Genomic DNA, 20,861 nt, shown 5'->3' with positions numbered 1-20,861 from the left:
TGATGTTGAGGTCTTTAATCCACTTTGATCTGACTTTTGTGCCTGGCATTAGACAGAGGTCAGAGTTCATTTTTTTGCAGGTAGCTATCCAGTTTTCCCAGCACCACTTGTTATAGAGGCTTTCCTTGTTCCACTTTGCATTTCTTGCTCCTTTGTCAAAGATTAAGTGGCCATATATTTGGGGGTCTGTGACAGGATATTCAACTCTGTTCCATTGGTCTGCAGGTCTGTTTTTATCCTAATACCATGCTGTTTTAATTACTACTGCTTTGTAGTAGAGTTTGGAGTTGGGGAAGGTGACGCCACCCATCTTCTTTTTTTCCAAGGATTGCTTTAGCTATATGTGGGGGTTTATCGCTCCATATAAATTTCAGGAGTGCTTTGTCTATTTCTGAAAAATGTCATAGGTATCCTGGTAGGGACTGCATTAAATTTGTATAGTGCTTTGGGCAGTATTGCCATTTTTATAATGTTAATTCTCCCTATCCATGAGCAGGGGATTGGTAACTCGTGTCCTTATTGTTGTTCGTTTCCAGGAATCTTTTGGTTTCCTCTTTGATTTCCTTTCTAAGCCACTCATTGTTCAATAGTGAGCTGTTTAATTTCCAGGTGTTTGATTTCGTTTTCTGTTTGTGTGTGTGATTTATTTCTAATGTCAGCGCATCGTGGTCTGAGAAGATCGCTGATATAATCTGTCTTCTTAATTTTATGGAGGTATGTTTTGTGGCTCAGCATGTGGTCTATCATGGAGAATGTTCCATGCACACTTGAGAAGAATGTATATTCAGATTTTTGAGGATGAAATTGTCCTGTATATATCTACTAAATCCCTTTCTTCCATTTCTTCCCTCAGATGCTGTATGTCCTTGCTAAGCTTGGGTCTGGTTGATCTATCAAGAGGTAGGAAAGCGGTGTTGAAGTCTCCCACTAGTATTGTGCTGCTATTGATGTCTTTCTTCAAGTCTATGAGTGTTGTTTCAAGTACTTTGCTGGACCCTCATTACGTGCATATATATTTAGTATTGTTAGTTCTTCCTGTTGTACAGATCCCTTTATCAATAAGAAATGACCTTCACTGTCTCTTGTGACCTTCTTCAGTCAATCAATGTGGTCTGATACTAGGATGGCTACCCCAGGTTTTTTATGGGAGTTGTTTGCCTGTAGGATTGTTTTCCAGCCTTTGACTTTGAGCCTGTGTTTCCTCTGACTGTTGAGATGTGTTTCTTGCAGGCAGCAGAATGTTGGGTTCAATTTTCTAATCCATCCTGCCACTCTGTGTCTTTTTTTGTTTGTTTGCTTTTTGGGTCACACCCGGCAATACATAGGGGTTACTCCTGGCTCTGCACTCAGGAATAACCCCTGGCAGTGCTCAGGGGACCATATAGGATGCTGGTTGGCCGCATGCAAGGTAAACGCCCTACCGCTGTGCTATTGCTCCAGCCCTGTTGTTGTTTTTTTAATTTGGTGGGGGGTCACAACTGGTGATGCTCTGGTGTTACTCCTGGCTCTGCACATTCCTGGCTCTGCACTCAGGAATTACTCCCCTATGACCATATGGGATGTCAGGATTTGAGCTAGGGTTAACAGTGCAAGGCAAATGCTTCTACCCTTGTCCTTCTTTCTTTGTTTTGTTTTGTTTTCTTTCTGTTTCTGTTTTTATTCTGTGTTTATACCCAGTGCTGCTCAGGGCATACACCTGGTGGTGTTTGGGTACTGTATGTGGTGTCAAGGATCAAACCCTGGTCATCAGTGTGCAAGACAAGTACTCTATTCACTGTACAATCTCCAGCAAGCTTCTGTTTTGTTGTAACTTTTAGAATCAGCACTAAATATTTAAGGGTTTCAGGTTGGGCTAGCACAAGGCTTCAGAGCCAGAAATGGGAATGACCCACCTATCCTTCCCCCGTCTATTTCTAAAAAAACTGAACCACCGAGAAATACAGTTACAAAGCTTTCATGTTTGAGATTCAGCCATACAATGATCAAACGCCCATCCCTCCACCAGTGCATATTTTCCACCACCAGTGTCCCCATTATCCCCCCAGCCCTTCATCCCAGTCCTCACCCTACCTCTATGGCAGGCAGACAATTTCCCCAATATTCTCTCTCTACTTCTTCTTCTTTTTTTTTTTTTTTTGAGTCACACCAGCATAGTACAGGGGTTATTCCTAGCTTGTGTATTAAGGAATTTCTCCTGGCGGTGCTCAGGGACCATATGGGATGCTGGGAATCGAACCCGGTCGGCCACATGCAAGGCAAATGCCCTACCTGCTGTGCTATCACTCCAGCCCCTCTACTATTGGGCATTTTTTTTTCTTTTTTGCTTTTTGGGTCACACCATGCGATGCACAGGGGTTATTCCTGATTCATGCACTCAGGAATTACTCCTGGCAGTGCTCAGGGGACCATATGGGATGCTGGGAATCGAACGTGGGTCGGCTGCGTGCAAGGCAAACGCCCGACCCGCTGTGCTATCTCACCAGCCCCAGAGCATTATATTTATGCTCTAATTTTCCCATGACCATTCAAGCCTGCCTTCCAGGGGTAGACGCGAGATAATTTCTTTTTCATTGCTTATGTGGAATATTATGAGAGGTTGCATGGTTGCAAGAGCGGGTGAGCGCTTCTGGAATCTTAGTATTGTAAGTGTTGGTTTCCAGAGACATCTCTGTAGGGCACTAACCCACTTTGGGATTCAATTGGAAGTCTCTGTGCCAGGGCTGTTAGGGTCTAAGACGGCGCCCGGAGGTACATTGTGGGCGTGATAGCCTGGGTGGGGGGCGGGGACCTGGGGAGGGACAATCCGCCTCTTCTGCCCCCTTGCGGCCTGGAGACTTAGTCTTGGAACCACACACCTGAGCTTTCTTGGGGAAGCTCTTGGTCCCTGGGATTCCGGCTGGAGTGGGTGGGGAGACTGCACCTGCTCCATCTGGGGTGCCCCAGTGAAACTGGCTTGGTCTGGGGCCCAGAGAGATCACCGGCGCTGTGGTGGCTTCTGGGACTCGCCGCTGTGTCCTCCCGTCCATTTATAGGCTAACTCAACGGACCTCTGCAAAATTTACTTGTGTGTTCAAATTTTAATCGGCAGTGCATTCAAGAAGTGTCTGAAAGTTTAAAAGTGTATCAAAATGGGCAGAGAGGAAGAAGGAAAGGCAAGGCAGGGCCAGGGAAATGTGCAAGGAGATGAGCACACGTGTTTGTGGGAGGCGTGGCTTCCGGCACTGGGCCTGCAGAGTTGCCTGGGTCCCACTGGGAGGGTCTCCCGCCAAGGAGCTAGGGCTCCCTTAGCACAGGTGGGTGGGATGGGCACACTCAAGTTCACCCCTCCTCCAAGTAAGGAGGGAAAGAAAGTGGCTCCTCCAGAGTTGTTTCAATATTTCAGGCCCACTGTTGAGTGCGAAGACTGCAACAGGCACTTCCAGCCCATCTGGCCTGTGGTGTCGGCTGGTGTCCTGGTGTCCTGGTGCTGTTCCTTGTGGGCCACAGGGGTTGAGCCAAGTGTGCTACTGTTATTTTCTCTTTCTGCACCGCAGCCAGCAGTGCTTCTGTCTTACTCCTGGCTCTGTGCTCAGGGATCACTCCTGGCAGGGTTCTGTGGACCATGTGGGGTGCCTGGGATTGAACACAGGTCAGCCATGTGCATGGCAAATGCCTGACATACTTACAACAGTTCTGACCCAGAATGTGGTCTTAGAATTAAAGAAAGCTGCAACAACCAAATGCCAATTTCTGAAAATGCTTACTTTTTATTTTTTTTTTTTTTTGCTTTTTGAAGCACACCTGGCAATGCACAGGGGTTGCTCCTGGCTCTGCCTCAGGAATCACCCCTGGCAGTGCTCAGAGGACCATATGGGATGCTGGGCATCGAACCCGGGTCAGCCGCTTGCATGGCAAACGCCCTACCCGCTATAATATTTCTCCAGCCCCTGAAAATGGTTACTTTTATCTCTTTCTCCCACAGCGGAAAATGTAGCCAAAAAATATCACGTGAGTCGCAAAGACCAGGACAGGCTGGCAGTCCTGTCCTAGAACCGCACGGAGCGTACGCAGGAAGCTGGCCATTTGGGGCTGGAGTGATAGCATAGCGGGTAGGGCGTTTGCTTTGCACGTGGCCAACCCGGGTTCAAATCCCAGCATCCCATGTGGTCCCCTGAGCACCGCCAGGAGTAATTCCTGAGTGCAGAGCCAGGAGTAACCCCTGTGCATCGCCAGGTGTGACCCAAAAACAAAAACAAAACAAAACAAAAAAACAAAACAAAAAAAAGAAAGCTGGCCATTTGACAGACCGATTTGCCCGTGTCCGTGCCATCGGAGAAAGGTGGGCACCAAGTCCATGTGGGTAACACTGGAGTGATCGGGAGAGACGGGGGTCCTGCTGCGTGTGCGAGGCCAGTGAGAGCAGGGGTGGGGGGTGACAAGCAAAGTGCCCTCTCAGCTGCGTGTGCATCCATGCTGGGCTGCAGGGTCAGGTGAGCGGGCGATGGCCATCAGCCACTCTGGGTCACGAGTGTCCACACTGCTGTGTGGACCCTGAGGTTTCCTAAGCAGCCAGAGCGTGTGGTCACAGCTGCCCTCCAGGTGGACTCTCGGGAGTGTCATTTCTGGGTCCCTCCCTGCTGCCCGGGGAGACCTGGCAATGGCCGCGCTGTATCTCCTGTTGGAAGTGACCGCAGGTTGCGTTATTGAAACATGTCTGTGCCCCTCAGCCGTTATCAGATTGGCTTTGGCATCCCCTTGTCAGGCTGTGGTAACCCGCCACGTCCTGCGCCTCAAACCATGGTCACCTTTGCACAGAGAACAAGGATGCCTTGTCACTGCCATGCTGAGAAAGGGCTGTGGGCCTCAGGCACTCGAGTCCCCGAGACAGTGCGTGCAGGGAGACGTCTGTACTTATCCCTGCTCTGTGCACTTCCTGCAGCTGCCATGGAACCTTCTTTGTGCAGATCGGAATCCTCGGGTCCCGGGACTGAGCTGTCGCGAGCTCACGTCTCTAGGTCAGCTGTGGGTCATTGACTCGCCTTCTTGTAGGTCTTACTGAAGTGAAAATGGATGAGTTTCCTCGACACGGCAGCAACCTTGATGCCATAGTGAAGGACTGGACAGGAACAGTGACCCCTGCAAATGCTTCATGCTGGCCTTTCTGAGATTGCTCTCGAATACTCTTTCTTTTGAAAGGAGAGTATTTAGGAGCCATTTATTACTAACATGCACCTGCTTTCCACATGGACCTGACCTGGCAAAGCTGAGTCAGTTGTCATCTATTTCTAGTGGCTCCTTTAAGGAAACTTAGTGAGAGCAGGGCCCATTGGAACCAGCAGACAGCCATTCAGGGAAGTAGCTAGAAAAATCACTGTCACGCAGGGGGTTCACCTTTTAGTTATTCACATCAGGCCTTGCAGGGAGACATCCTTAAGGGGAGGCTGACAGGCGGTCTCATTTCCAAGGCAACCTCTGTATGTCCCTAAGGTCCTTCCCATGAAATCAGTCTGTGCTAAAGTAGGCATCCTGTATAATTTCTGCTTTGCGGCCATGCCCAACAGTGCTTAGGGCTAACTCTTGAGTCCGTGCTCAGGGATCACTCCTGGCAGTGATTAGGGCTCCATATGCAGTATCAGATCAAACCAAGGTCAGGGTAAGCCCCTGTATTATCTCTCTGGCCAAGGCAGTGTGTTTTGGTGGTAGGTTTGTACTTCCCTCTATTAGTGTCATTGGTTTTAGCTAATTTCCCACTTTATGAATTCTGGTGTCTGAATTTTTGTTTTATTTTTGTTTTTGGGCAACACCCAGCGAAGTCCTGGTTTTAATCCTGGCTCTGCCCTCAGGAATTAATCCTGGTGGTATTCAGGGGACCCTATGGGATGCTGGGAATCGAACCCGGGTTCGCCGTGTGCAAGGCAAACACCCTACGTGCTGTGCTATCGCTCCATTCCCATGAACACTTTTCTTTTTAAAACGTTTAGGCACCCTGAGTGACAATACGGTGGATGTTTCAGGAATACAGTGATGCTAGATTACAGCCAGCAGCACCCTCTCTCACTTCTGTCTCACTATCCTCTCTGGATTGGCAGCCTCTTAGGACCTATTCTCTTAGTCCACTGTTTAAGCATTCTTTTCTTTTTTCTTCTTTCTCCCCATAGATTTTTGGGTCACACCCAGCATTGCTCAGGAGTTACTCCTGGTTCTGTACTCAATAATCACTAAGAGTACCTCCTAAGCATTTCTGTGGGCCTACTTTCACTGTGTGACCCCAAAAATAAATAAATAAATAAAAAGAGTTTGCAGTGTAGGGGCCAAATTATAGTGTAGAGTTAGGGTGATTGCCTCGCTCTCAGCTGACAGATTCAATCCCCAGTATGCCATATGGACCCCCAAGCTTGGTCAGAAATAATTCCTGAGTACAGAGCCAGGAGTAAACCCTGAACTTCAGTGGATGTGGTCCAAAAACCAAAACCAAAACAAGTTTGCCTTTTGGGGCCAGAGAAATAGTACAGCAGGCAGGAATTGGGCCTCATTATTCCCCGAGAAACGCCAACAGTGATCCCTGAGCTCAGAGGCAGGAATAAGCCCTGAGTATAGCCAGAAGTTACCCTTCTGCTGGGAGTAAGTTTAAAGTTCAGCAGCTGGAAGGATAATGTAGTAGTAAGGTGCTTGGTATGTCGCATACTCTGCACACAGCTAGACCCAGTCTGAATTCCAGGACTGCGTAAGGTTCCCTGAGTGACCCCTGAGTACAAAGCCAAGAATAATCCCTGAGCACAGCTGACTGTGGGGCCCTCCCACCAAAACAGTTGCAAATGCGGGGCTGGAGAGACAGCACTGTGGGTAGGGCGTCTGCCTTGCATGCAGCTGACCAGGGTTTGATGCCCATCATCCCACATGGTCTTCTGAGCAATGCCAGGAGTAATTCCTGAGTGCAGAGCCAGAAGTAACCCTTAAGCATTACTGGGTGTGACCCAAAAAGAAAAGAAGTTACAAGGGTGCAACTGAAACTGCAATTACTATTCTTTGTATCAATGAACTGATTAAATTACACCCAGAAAGCAAAGAGGATAAACATGGAGGTTACGAAGATGCCGTCCACTCGGGCGCCCTTGATGACTAAGCCCACTTTTATTTATGACCATGTTAGACACCCCTGTCCCGTACCTTGCGTGTTACACATTAAAAGGACAACAGGCTGACAGGCCTTGGTTCTTGACTTGCGGGGTGATGTCCATTCTCACCCGGTTCTGAGAGGTTCAGAGCGGAACTGCACGCTGACTCTCACAGCCGTGCGGGGCTCAGCCTCTCTGAACACACATGGCTATTCCCATCCCGCCCCCGATGCACAGGGCGGCAACCCCGCGATGGCCCCCCATGCGCTCCAGAGTGTACAGCAGGGTGACGAGAATCCGACAGCCAGATGCACCCAGGGGGTGGCCCAAGGCGATCGCCCCTCCTTGCATGTTCACCTGAGGGGGAAGCACACGAGATCCTTCTGGCCCTGCACAAAGGGATCCAGCCCCGACTACTGTCTCCCCACACACCCCTCACACGGGAGGCAGGAAGGAGCCCCTCCAACCGTGCCGCTTACCCTCTGACCCTCTCACCCGCCCCTCACTGTCCTCGCTGAGGACACCCGTGTCTCCCATCACCGCACTGACCCCCCGGGCTCCTTCCCGTACAAGCGCCACGAGGGATGAAGACAAGAGGGAGGTGCAGGAGGACGGGAGGGGGCGCCCCCAGAGGCCAAGCACCATCTCCCCCCGCCCTGGCCAGTGCCTGGGTTCTGTCTCCTGCCGCCCCGCTCTCGGGACTCTCCTTCCCACTCACCTTCTCTGGGTCTAACCCCAGGTCCTTCATTATGGCCACAGAGAGCACGGCGAAGGCTTCGTTGATTTCAAATGCATCCACATCACTCAGGGACCACCCCGCTTTTGCAACCTGGAAGAAGATGAATAGGTCTGAGGTCTGAGAGCTTGGGTAGAACCTTCCCTCCCCACTGCAGGTGTGAAGCAGGACGTACTGCCGAGTACAGGACTGGGTATCATGTCAATAAGGACCCTGACTGATCCCTGGCACTGCAAACACAAAACGAGGCTCTCTGAAAACCGCCACTTCGCATTCTTTTTTGCATTAGCCAAACCCATCTCACACTTTCCCTTGATTGACTGAATTGGAAAATATGAAAGATCAAACATCCCTGTGAAATTCATTAAACTACCTGAGTTTTTTTTTTTTTTTTTTTTTTTTGCTTTTTTGGGTCACACCCAGCGATGCTCAGGGGTTACTCCTGGCTTTGCACTCAGGAATTACTCCTGGCGGTGCTTGGGGGACCATATGGGATGCCGGGGATCGAACCCGGGTCGGCCGCGTGCAAGGCAAACGCCCTACCCGCTGTGCTATCGCTCCGGCCCCCTACCTGAGTTTTTAAAACCAGTAATCTCTCTTGTCTTGAAATACTAAGATTTTAGAGTATTTAGACCCCAAAGAAGATACACCCCAATGTCCTGGCTGGTGAAGGTGTGGTGAACGTGAAAATACTAATAAGACAGGCCAGAGATGGTACAATGGGGTAGACCCAGGTTCATCCGCAAGTGCATATGATCGCAAGGCATGATAGGACAGGGCATCGTCCCCAAAGCCCACCTGTCCTTCCAAAACGTTAAAGGCAAATTACATAGCAAAATAGCAAGCAAAGCCCCATGCAAGTTCCATCCAGAGCAAAAGACAAACGGAAACTCACAGCTTGCTTGATAGCTGGAATGGGTCCTATTCCCATGATGGCAGGGTCCACCCCCACTTGTGCCCAGGAAACAATCTCAGCTAAAGGTGTCAGCCCACGATTCACAGCTTCTGATTTCCGCATGAGAACCACAGCAGCGGCGCCATCATTCATTCCTGGAAGACAGGCGGGGCTCATGCTCCAGTGCTCACCAACCCAGCTCCACAACCACTGTGCACCACAAGGCAGGATCACAACTGCGCTTCACATGTCTTGGCAAAGCATTTGCCACATATTTAGTGGACAGACAAAAGCACAGTATGGCAGCTGAGAATAAACATTCTAAGAGGAAATGGGGGAAATGACAGCAGCTGGGGATGGAGGAAAATGAAAGCAATAGTATAACCCTCACAGGAGATCCTGCAAGTTTCTGTTTTGGTTCACAGTAATGAAATAGCTCAGATTCTCTGTCAAGAAGTGGATAATGAACACCATCTTCCAGCCTAACTTAAATCAATCAAATATGGAGAAGATCAAATATAGAGAAATTGCATTTCCCATAAAGCAACTGAAGGTTTTAGGATAAATCACATTAAAAATAAGCAGGTGGTAGACAAGATGCTGGCATTCGCCATCAGAAAGGCCAACCTGGGGGCTGGAGTGATAGCATAGCGGGTAGGGCGTTTGCCTTGCACTCGGCCAACCCGGGTTCAAATCCCAGCATCCCATATGGTCCCCTGAGCATGGCCAGGGGTAATTCCTGAGTGCAGAGCCAGGAGTAACCCCTGTGCATAGCCAGGTGTGACCCAAAAACCAAAAAAAAAAAAAAAAAAAGGCCAACCTGAAGCATTTGCAGGGGTCACTGTTCCTGTCCCGTCCTTCAGGAAGTAAGGCTTTAGCTTACTCATGGCATCAAGGCTGCTGCCGTGTCGAGGAAACTCATCCGTTTTCACTTCAGTAAGACCTACAAGGAGGCGAGTCAATGACACTCATTAGTCTAGAGACGCGCGCTCAGCACAGTGCGCCCCTCAGTCCCGGGACCCGAGGATTCCGATCTGCACAAAGAAGGTTCCGTGGCAGCTGCAGGAAGTGCACAGAGCAGGGATAAGCGCAGGCATCTCCCCACACGCACTGTCTTGGGGACTCGGAGTGCCTGAGGCCCACAGCCCTTTCTCAGCTTGGCAGTGACAGGCATCCTTGTTCTCTGTGCAAAGGTGACCATGGTTTGGGGTGCAGGACGTGGCGGTTTACCACAGCCTGACACGGGGATGCTGAAGCCAATCTGATAACGGCTGAGGGGCACAGACATGTTTCAATAACGCAACCGGCGGCCGCTTCCCACAGGAGGTACAGTGTGGCCATGGCCAGGTCACCCCGGGCAGCAGGGAGGGACCCAGAAACAACACTCCTGAGAGTCCACCTGGAGGGCACCAGTCCGCTTGCAGCTGGGACCCCACACTCTGGCTGCTCGGGAAAGCTCAGGGTCCACACAGCAGTGCAGACACTCGGGACCCAGAGTGGCTGATGGCCACCCCCCCTCACCCGATCTCACAGCCCAGCATGGATTCATTCACAGCTGAGAGGGTGCTTTGCTCTGCCCTGACTGGCCCTCGCACGTGCAGCAGGACCCCCGTCTCTCCCGGCCACTCCAGTGTTACCCACATGGACTCAGTGCCTACCGTTCCTCGATGGTACGAACACGGGCACAATCTCTCTGTCAAAATGGCCAGCCTTCTGCGCACTCTCCGTGCGGTTCTGGGACTGGACTGCCAGCCTGTCCTGTTCTTCTCGACCCACTTGATATTTTTTAGCTACATTTTCCGCTGTGGGAGAAAAAGAGATAAAGTAAGCCCTTCGGAAAGTGGCTGGGTTCCACTAAGGAAAACACTTTGCAGGCCACCAGGATCTCAGGCCACCAGAGCTGCCCTGAGGCTATCAGCCACCCCAGAATTTGAAGATATTGCAGTAACATGTGATGGCCATTACTCCCCCTCACAACTTTTTCTGCTTTCCTATCTACAATTTGATACTTTTAAACATTTCTTTTTTTTTTTCTTTTTGGGTCACACCCAGCGATGCACAGGGGTTACTCCTGGCTCTGCACTCAGGAATCAACCCTGGCGGTGCTCAGGGGACCATATGGGATGCTGAGATTAGATTTGAACCCGGGTCGGCCGCGTGCAAGGCAAACGCCCTACCCGCTGTGCTATTCCTCCAGCCCCGATACTTTTAAAGATTTCTTTATTGCAGCTTATAGTACCTGAAACGGGGTAATCTGATGCTTGCATGCTGCTCACCCTGGTTTGCTCCCAATACTGCATATGGTCCCGCTTCCAGCCAGGGCTCACTAGTGAGCACTGAAAGCAAGACTGGCCTAAAAACAAATTAGGCCCTGAGGTAGACTTTGTAGAGGTCCTTTTAGCAACAAAGCAGAAAAAACTAGCCCTTTAGTGCACGTGACCCCTTGTGGCAACTCAACCTGAAATCTCACTGCATAACCTCAAATTAAGTGCTTATAAACTCACTCCAAGAGGGAAGTCAGACTTTTCATTATGAAAGGAGTTCTTTAGAGGCTAGAGAGACAGTACAGTGGGGAGGGTGTTTGCCTTGACAGGGCAGACCTCGGTTCAATCTGACATCCAATATGGTCTCATGAGCACCACCAGGAGTAATTCTTTAGTTCAGAGTACAGAGTAACTCTGTACATCGCCACTTGTGGCCCAAAATCCCAGCCCCCTCAAAAGAGTTATTTTTGTACGTAACATAAAGAGCTGCTTTTTATCTGTGTTGATGACAGCGAGATTTGTTGTGTAAAATGTATAATTTATCGCATTTTCTCCTCTTAACTTTCCATTTCTGTAATTTTGCTGTTCCAATGAAGGGTCGAACAGCCCTGGACCGAGTAATCCCCAGGAGATGCACCAGCTGAGCTGCTGCGTGCTTGGGGTGATCCCAACTTTTTCCTGTGCTTATGGGAGTGTGTATGGAAGGGTAAGGGTGGGGTCGCCACACACGAAATGAGGGTGCAAGGGACGACTCTTTGTTGCAGTGCCAGGGATCAACGGGGCAACACCAGTAGGATGCACTCAGCAGGAGGCCTGCAGATGGAGACAGGCCGCCTCAGTGTCCCGATGCTTTGCTGCGTGCGGGAGCACATGTGCGTGGCGACACTCAGCACATCTGCTGCACTGCCTTTGAGCCACATGCCAGCCTCAAACTTCAACACCACAAAACCACTTTCGGCATTGTCTTTACTTGCGCCAGGGTTGGAGACTATTCTCCGTTGGCTTCTAGTCTTCACAGCTTTACCTTTCCCCCTACATTCGTTTTACCTCCTCCACGATTTATTCGCGCTGAGAACCAGAGTCAAACCACACCCCTCTGAGTAGGGCACTTAGCCACTCAGGGTATCCTTTTTTTTTTTTTTGGCTTTTTTTGGGTCATACCTGGCAATGCACAGGGGTTACTCCTGGCTCTGGACTTAGGAATTACTCCTGGTGGTGCTCAGGGGACCCTATGGGATGCTGGGAATCGAACCCGGGTCGGCTGTATGAAGGCAAACATCCTCCCCGCTGTGCTATGGCTCCAGGCCCATCAGGGTGTCCTTCTTGAAGAACACAATGGCCCAATGTCTTAAGCTTGATGGTACAGCTAGAATGGGCGTAGGCTGAGACTGCATCTGCTCTGCCCTAGCCCTCGCCTGCAGGAATCTCCTGAGGGTGGTCGTGAGGCTTTGACTGAGAGGTGGAGGAAGAACAGCATTGGTATTAGAGGAATGGTCCGTGTCTGACTCTACCTCTTGATACTTTCTTGGGGAGCAAATGGCACCTTTAAAGGAAGGAGTCCCAGAAAAACACTGAATTACCATCTACCTCTTTCTCAGTGAGAGGAAGAGAGGAGACATTTCCTCACTCTCCCTAAATGCCTGGAACGAGGACCTAAGTCTGCTCTGTAGGAAACAGTGACTGGGACAGTCCCAGCCGGGATGCACATTTGACCTGCATGCCTCTGACTCCCAGAACTTCTGTGTTTGTCTGTAAAATAGGGGCCACACACAAAGGTGCTGGGGATCTGGGCACCAAGCTCACCACCTCACATGGACCTGGGTGCTGTGGACCAGCACAGCTGCCACATTCGCATGACCAACTGCGTCTCACACACACCAGAAAGCACTTGAGCCCATGCCCCCTGTTGAGAACCCATCCTGCCCGCGCACCTGTGATGCCCATGTGGTAGTGGTGGAAGGCATCGATGAGCCCGTCAGAGAGGATGCTGTCGCTCAGGGGCGCTTCCCCAAGCTTCACTCCCGTCCGCAGGTGGACAAAGTGCGGGGCCTGGAAGGAGAAGCACAAGGCCAGTGACACCAGGGTCACTAAGAGGCGCTCCAGGGACTCACTCAAACTTCCCGGGATGGCACAGGGACACCAGCGTGGCACAATGAGGGCAGAACTCTGGATACAGGACAAGGCACCAAGGAACAAAATGAGAGATGGACAGAGGGGGAGGGGAAGGAGGAGGGAGAGGAGCAAAGCGCCTGCAGACACCGATGGCCCCAGCAGGGATGTGAGTGGGGACACGCTGCTTCCACGGACAGAGTGGGGAGAAGTGCAGGCTGTGCTCAGGCTCCTGCATAACATCGCTCACCCACAACCCCAGGGCATCCCCGCTCAGGGCCCACCTGACACACGCAGCCACGCTCACAGTGTCTCCCCCCCAAGGGGGTGGGGTCAGTCTCCATCTGGCCTGCCAATCCAGACGGGACAGCCCTCAACACAGCAGCGTTCCTGTGGGGCCCGCCAGCTGTGAAGCCAGGCCTTCAGCAGGACCGCACGCTCCACCCTCCTGACACCTGGGGAAATGCACACGGGCCTTGAGGCACATCAGCAAGGACACTTGGGATGAAGACAGGCACCGCCCGGGCACTGCCAGTGGCAGCAGGGAGGCCGCAATGCGGGACACCCAACAGGAGCCGCCTGGAGCCCGCCCGAGACCTGTGTCAGGACAGGCTGCAGGGACCCGGGGCGGGCCAGGCAATATGCCCATCTGGGCCGACAGTGACATTCACGCCACCTCCAGGATGTGCCCGGGGCCACAGGAAGACCAGTGCAGTGACTGAGAGCCAGCACGCGGCTCCAGGCAGTCTGCAGCTCAGTGACCTCTGCCTGATGCAACAGCTTCCCCACAGGGCATGTGCTGGTCCCCGCAGCCCTGGGCGGGGATTGTGGGACAATCTCAAAGGTGTTTGGACACACCAGAGTCCAGGGGAAGGAGGCCCCGGGAAGCATCAGAGCATGCAGGGCCACAGGTGGGCTCTGCAGCTGAAGACCCTCTGACCTGAGTCAGTGGGTGCAGGGGGCAGGGAGTCGCTGCCCTCCTCACAGCAGATTCAGGCTCCCTCAGGGGCAAGCAAAGACGACTCAGCTCTTCCAGCATCACACCCCGAACCCCACAGACACCCACGCACCCTGCATGCTTCCTAGCCAGAGTCAAGGCAGGGACCCAGCTCCCCCACACAGGGTGCTGATGTGTCCCAGGGGCATTTCCAATGACAGTCCCCACTCTGGGCCACAGGAGAGTGGCCAGTGTCAGCGCAGCTCCTGGCCCATCCGGGATCCCGTCTTTCTCCCTCGCTGGGCACCCCTGAGACTGGAGCCACACCCACCTGGGGAACAAAACCCACCCGGTAAACTCTAAATTGGGTCCCTCCAGTCCTTTCCCGCCTTCTAGTACCCGAGAGGCCAAACAATTCTACTCCTGGGAGCCACTGCGGGCAGGTCAGACACAGTCTACTTTTCCATACAGTGAGGCAGAATTCTGAGTCGAGGGGTACAGTTCCCAAGTAACGCGTGTGCTCTGCCTGGGTCCATCCTGATACACAAAATAACAATAAACACAGAGAATCCAAAATTCCTGCTGGAGGAATCCAGGCTTCTGGAACCGTTCAGAACATAAGAGACTCTGGCCGACAGGTTTCTTCCAGAAGATTTTCCCACACAATTTGGAGAATAAAGAGCCTGCAGGATTCAAGGCAGAATCCACGCATCTGCCTCTTAGACACGTGTTTCTTTTTCTTTCTTTTTTTGTGTTTGCACTGCGGTTTACAGTACCATTCTGATAGGGGCTTCTGGCCGTGACTCACAGCCGTGTCTGCGGTTTGGCTCACATAGGGGTTCTCAGTAGCGGGCACGGCTGCCCTGCCATCCTTACCCTGCTCATGTTCTCCATGCCCCCTGCAACCACGATGCGGGCGTCTCCCGCTCCTATGGACTGCCGTGCCAGGCACACGGCTTTGAGGCCGGAGCCGCAGATCATCTGGCAGCTCCAGGCTGGAACGGAGAAGGGAATTCCGGCCCCCAGGCTGGCCTGTCGAGTGGGATTCTGCCCGCAACCTGGAAGGAACAGCGAAGCAGGCTCATCGTGAAGGACAGTGTGTCTGGCAGCCTGATGAGGAATCTGACTCTTTGGGGTCTCTTGAAAGTTCATCCCTCTAAGCACAATGCTTTAAGCCCTTGCCCCAGACAACTGCTACCCTGTGCCTTACTGTCTGGCTCCACATTAAGAAAAAAAAAAAAAAAAAGAATACCAAGAAGAAACTTCTCTTCGACAAAGTATAAGGGAAACAAACCCAAGGACTCTGGCCACAGAAGACCTTACAGCAGGAGGATGGAAAGAACTGAATGAGGCCAGTAGTAACTGTATCGGTGGACTTTCCTTGGGCTACATTTTCAATACATAAATCAAACTACCTGTAAAGTTTGTTGGGGACCAAATGGCGACCAATGGATGAAATAATGACATTCCCAGAATCAAAGATCACCCTGCCCTCAGCACAGAAGACAGGACTCATGGCCCATTTGTGACAAGAGGCCACCAGGCTGCATTCCATGCTTCCTCACATGGACCCCCTACAGACAGAGGCTAGACTAAGCAACTGCAGTGATTCCACTAGTCTTTGTTCCCTTTTCCTGCCTAAAACAACTCAAAAATCCCACTTAGTCTCTCCCCAGGGGTGGCTCTACCCCAGCCTCATCAGGTGTTCAGAACCCGCCCAGGAGTGTACCCCAATATCCTTCACTTTCACGTGGCTCTCTCTGTGCTGGCTGAGGTCAACGATCTATCACGACCTAAATATAAAATTCAGAGAGATCTTTTTTTTTTTTTTTTTTTTTTTTGCTTTTTGGGTCACACCCAGCGATGCTCAGGGGTTACTCCTGGCTCTGCACTCAGGAATTACTCCTGGCGGTGCTTGGGGGACCATATGGGATGCCGGGGATGGAACCCGGGTCGGCCGCGTGCAAGGCAAACGCCCTACCCGCTGTGCTATCGCTCCGGCCCCTCAGAGAGATCTTATAAGGGAGCTGGGAGATCATATGAAGGTTAAGGTACTTGCTATGCACGGACAATCCTGGCTTGAATTCTTGGCACTACATATGGTTTCCAAACATTCCCAGGGATCCTTCTTGAGCACCCACCCAGGAATACTCCCTGAGCACTAGTGGGGGTGGCCCAAAGCACAAGCCTCCACCCCACACTCACGGATCTATTTTTTTTTTCTTTTTGGGTCACACCCGGCGATGCTCACGAATTACTCCTGGCGGTGCTTGGGGGACCATATGGGATGCTGGGAACCGAACCGGGGTCGGCCACGTGCAAGGCAAACGCCCTACCCGCTGTGCTATCGCTCCAGCCCCTCACGGATCTATTTTCAATGTTCGATTTGCACAATGATATTATACACCTAGGTCACTTACGCATCAATGTTTGTCTTGGTACCATATAAAACGAGATCATATGCCTAGATCAGGATTTTGTAAAATAGTTTCCCGGGGAAGGATTCTGCCTGTCGGGAAGCGTCTGAAACTTCTGCTCCAGGTCACTGGGGAAAGTGGGAGAGCGAAGGGCTGGGGCCACGCGGGGCACGGGGGGGGGGGGGGAGGGGGCGGGGGGCGAGGCCCGCGCGTCGGGCAGGTACCTCCGGACAGCACGTGTCCAAAGACGACCTCGGACACGTCTTCGGGCGCCACGGCGGCCCTCTTCAGGACTTCTTTGATGACGGTGGCGCCCAGCTCGTGCGCGGGGACGGCGGCCAGGGCCCCATTGAACGAGCCTAGGGCACGAGGGGGCGCCGGGTAGGTGAGGGGCGCGGGCCCGGCCCATCGCCCCCCACCCCCCCGCGCCCCTTCTGAGGAACAGGCCGGCCGCGACCGGCCCCCCCCCCCCCGCCCACTCCCGGCCCGCGTCGCTCCGGCCCCGGCGGCCACCGCCCACCCCGCGCGGCCCCTCAGACCACCCGCTCGCCCCGCCCGCGGCCGCCTCAGCGCTGAGCTGGCCCTGCCCGGCCCGGCCAACCAGCACCTCGCCAGACAGCGCCTCTGCGCGCCGGCCAATGGGAGAGCCGCGCGCCGGAATGGCTCTACCCGGCCGGCCAATCGGAGCCGCGAGCGGGCGGGGCCCCGCCTCGGGAGGGAGCGGGGCTGCCCCAGGCCCCGGGAGGCGCGAGGCGCGGGGGTCGGGGGGGTCCGCCGCCGCCGCTGACGGGCCAGACCCGCGCCTGGAACCCGCGGGGGCCGCGACTACTCACCGATGGCGGTGCGCGCCGCCGACACGATGACCACGGGGTCCGCGCCTGCACTCATGCTGCCGCACGCCCAGCTGCCGCACTGGCCCGGCCCCGCGCCGTCGGCGAGAAAAACCAGCCCCCGCCGGGCCGGGCCGCTGACGGGCGCGGGGCGGGGCCGGCAGCCGCCCCGCCCACAGCCTCGGCGCGCAGGCGCGCGGAGGAACGAGCGTGGGGGCGGGAGCGGGGGCGCGAGCAGCACGGGCGCGGGAGCGCGGGGGCGTGGTCAGCTGGCGTGCACGCGCCTGAGACCCTTGTCCCCGCTCCCGCGTTCGCCTCCTCCGCAAAGTGTCGCTCCCGGGGGCCGGAGCCGGGGATCCGATTGGTTTTTGATCGCTGGGAGTCACCGTGACAATTCCAGACCCCGGGATACCACCGCGAGGCACGGTGGGCTTGAGGCAGTTCTGCAGCACGTGCTGACAAAATTTCTCCACGTTTTTTCTGTTAGCCCGTAATCCGGCCTTCCTTTGCGGGGTGACGTGGTACCGTCCTTTGGGATTTCACTGGAGCACTGCGCACCCTCACTTCTCGTGCACGGAGCCTGCAAAGCTCTAGCAGGGAGGATGGAAGGGAACCTGCCCTCGGAAACCCGACGGCGAAAGCCAACTCCCATCACTGAGCTTTCCAACCCCTTGACTCCTTCTTTTGGAACTGGATCCAGTTCAAATGTTAGCAAATTGGCATGTTAATCCTCCTAAAGATCTTACAGGCCCCAGGGCTGTGCGACTCAAAAGATCAGAGTCACTACACAAAGGGCACCTGTGAGAATAATTAATAGCTGACCAGCGCATTGCCAATATTAGCCAGGTGTGTCTGAGCACAGGGTAACTGGGATGGCAGGGCCGTTAGGAATGGGCCTTGCATGTTTTCATGCATCCATGCAAATCTTGCAGTCTCTTGCCAGCTTCCAAATTGCTCCAAAAATTCCTCTTACCTCTTAAACGCTAATTCCTTTTAGTGTTTAGAGGAAAATGAGCCTCAGTCGCTGGAGGTTGTGGTGCCTGGCTGTGGGTTATGAAAGTGTCTCCAGCAGAACTCTGAGCCAGCAGGCGCTCAGCTTAATGCCGCCGAGCCCTGGATTCCTTTGGATTCCTCTGACTTTGTCTCTTGTTTTGGGCACACCTGACTGTGTTCAGGGCTGACTCCTGGCTCTGCACTCAGGACCACTCCTGGCGGGCCTGGGGGACTATGAGGTGCCTGGATTTAACCCGGGTCAGCAGCGTGCAAGGTAAGCACTCTACTAGCTGCAGTATGGCTCCAGCCCTAACGCTTCTTACTTAAACTGCTTGAGGCGAGCTGTTCTGTTCTTCTCACGGGGCCCATAAATCAGGCCACTGTCCTGGGGCGAAGTTAAGCTTTTAAGGTGCTCATTGTCTAAAAGCTGGATTCACTGGTGCCCCTACAAAGTGGGGGTCATTGGGGCCTAAGAGGTAGTTGAGAAGTTATAGCACTTGCATGGTTACTTGCATATTGCTTACCTGAGTGTGATCCCTGGCACCACATATGGTGCCCCATATCTGGCCAGGAGAGCTCTGGCACAGAGCCAGGAGTAAGCCCTGAGGACAGCTGGTGTGACCAAAAAATGCAAAAAAAAAAGTGGGGTGGGAGGGCAGAGACTTTATAGGAGGTTAAAGTCTTATTGTTAAAGCTGGCTTAATTGCTGGCACTGCATATGGGTCCCCTGAGGACAGCCAGGAGTGACTCCTGAGCATTGCTGGGTCTGGCCCAGAAACACACACCACAACCCTGCCACCCCCCGCCCCCCAAAAGAAAATGGGTATAGAGAAGGCAGCTCGATAGCTGAACAGGCTGGGTACATGGGCACATGTTCAGAATGGAGGAGTCCCACCTGGGTTAAGCCCCTGAGCACCACCAGAAGGGAAACCCTGGCAGAGCGGAGAGTACCTGGCGAGCATCACTACTGGGTCCTCAAACACTCCACTCCTAAGAAGGCTGAAGTAAGAGGCTAGCGGGCTGGAGAGAGTCAAGCCGGTGAGGCGCTTGCCTTGCACACAGCTGACGTGGTTCTATCCCCAGTATCGCTTCTGGACCCCAAGCCCAACTGGAGTGACTCCAGAGTGCAGAGGCCCGAGTTATCCCTAAGTACCACCAAGTGTAGTCAAAAACAAAATTATAATAATAAGAGGTTACTGCGGCTGCAGCTGTAGTATGGCAGGTAAGGCACTTATCTTCTCACAGCCAATCCAGGTTCGCTCCCTGCCATCCCATATGGTGCCCCAAACCCCGCCAGGGGTGATGCCTCAGTCAGAGCGCCAGGAGTAAACCCTGAGCATCAACAGAAGTGCCCCCTCCCACCTCAATGGCAGAAAAAAAAGGTTCCTTACAAACTATTATAAAATATGTAATTTTAGGGAAACACTGGCAGACTGAACAGTTTCCGTATTTCACCAGGCAGGTCTGAACACATGTGGCCTGAGCTGGAGCCCTGCCACCGTGTCCACGGGCCCAAGAGGGACTGGGATCATCTCACTGTCTAGGGTGCAATGAGGCAACAGTCAATGGCCCATTTTTATGCAACCTTTATTACAGGTTATGAAATATTTTAAAAGATTACTTTTGGGACGGGAGCAGTAGTATATTGGGGAAGGTGTTTGTCTTGTATGTGGCTGACCCAGGTTCAATCCCCAGCATCCCATATGGTTCCCGGAGCTCAGTGATTCCTGAGCACAGAACCAGGAGTAACTCCTGAGCAATGCTGGGTGTGACCCCAAAATCTATGTGGGGGAAGAAAAGAAGAAAAGAGAAAAGAATGCTTTCTAACCTTTAAGAACAAATTCAGTACTGATTCTTACTCAACTACTTTAGTGTCCTAATATTCCCCCAACATAAGAGGCTGGAGTGAATGAGATACCAAATCCTCTCTAGAGATATGAGAGCGAAGTTGTGAGGGAGTTGGTACTTTGTTCTAGCATGACTTCAGGATGGGTCTTGTTTTGGTCAATGCAGGGGTTTTTGTTGTTTTTTTCGGGGGGCTTTTTGGGTCATACTTGGAGATGCATGGGTTAGTCCTGGCTGTGCACGCGAGACTTGCTCCTGGGGGTGCAAGGCAAACACCCTAGCCACTGTACTGTCACTCCAGCCTCAAGCAGGTGTGTTGAACCAAGCAAAGATTAACAGTTTGCAGTTTAGGGGGCAGGAGCGATAGCACAGTGGGTAGGGCGTTTGCCTTGCATGCGGCCAACCTGGGTTCGATCCCTGCATCCCATGTGGTCCCCTGAGCACTGTCAGAAGTAATTCCTGAGTGCAGAGCCAGGAGTAACCACTGAGCATCGCTGTGGGCTACTATCGCTGTGTGACGCCCCCCCACCCCCGCCAAAAAAAGAGTTTGCAATTTAGGGGCCAAATTATAGTATAGAGTTAGGGTGATTGCCTCGCTCTCAGCTGACAGATTCAATCCCCAGTATACCATATGGGCCCCCAAGTTTGGTCAAAAATAATTCCTGAGTACAGAGCCAGAAGTGAACCCTGAGTGTCAGTGGGTGTGGCCCAAAAGCCAAAACCAAAACAAGTTTGCATTTT

At 52.8% G+C, this 20,861-nt stretch overlaps 1 protein-coding gene across 2 annotated transcripts in view; it reads right to left on the bottom strand.

The window, feature by feature from the left end:
* Positions 1-6,978: 6,978 nt before the first annotated feature.
* The window catches only part of LOC101537078 (acetyl-CoA acetyltransferase, cytosolic), a 31,053-nt gene continuing 17,170 nt past the window's right edge, over positions 6,979-20,861 (bottom strand). Inside the window, exons 2-10 of one of the 2 annotated variants that reach the window (XM_055135175.1) lie at positions 17,286-17,302; positions 16,677-16,811; positions 14,912-15,093; positions 12,921-13,038; positions 10,384-10,527; positions 9,546-9,668; positions 8,726-8,880; positions 7,813-7,923; positions 6,979-7,451 (exon numbers count right to left, since the gene is read on the bottom strand). In XM_055135175.1, coding sequence (XP_054991150.1) covers positions 7,281-7,451; positions 7,813-7,923; positions 8,726-8,880; positions 9,546-9,668; positions 10,384-10,527; positions 12,921-13,038; positions 14,912-15,093; positions 16,677-16,811; positions 17,286-17,302 — 1,156 coding nt within the window. In that variant the 3' untranslated portion in view covers positions 6,979-7,280. Of the gene's footprint in view, positions 7,452-7,812; positions 7,924-8,725; positions 8,881-9,545; positions 9,669-10,383; positions 10,528-12,920; positions 13,039-14,911; positions 15,094-16,676; positions 16,812-17,285; positions 17,447-20,861 lie in introns of those variants that run through there. The other variant, XM_055135174.1, reaches the window with a different exon arrangement.

The sequence above is a fragment of the Sorex araneus genome, chromosome 4 (genome assembly GCF_027595985.1).
Source record: "Sorex araneus isolate mSorAra2 chromosome 4, mSorAra2.pri, whole genome shotgun sequence".
In the NCBI taxonomy this organism is placed as follows: domain Eukaryota; kingdom Metazoa; phylum Chordata; class Mammalia; order Eulipotyphla; family Soricidae; genus Sorex; species Sorex araneus.
This window is presented reverse-complemented; position numbering and strand designations above follow the sequence as displayed.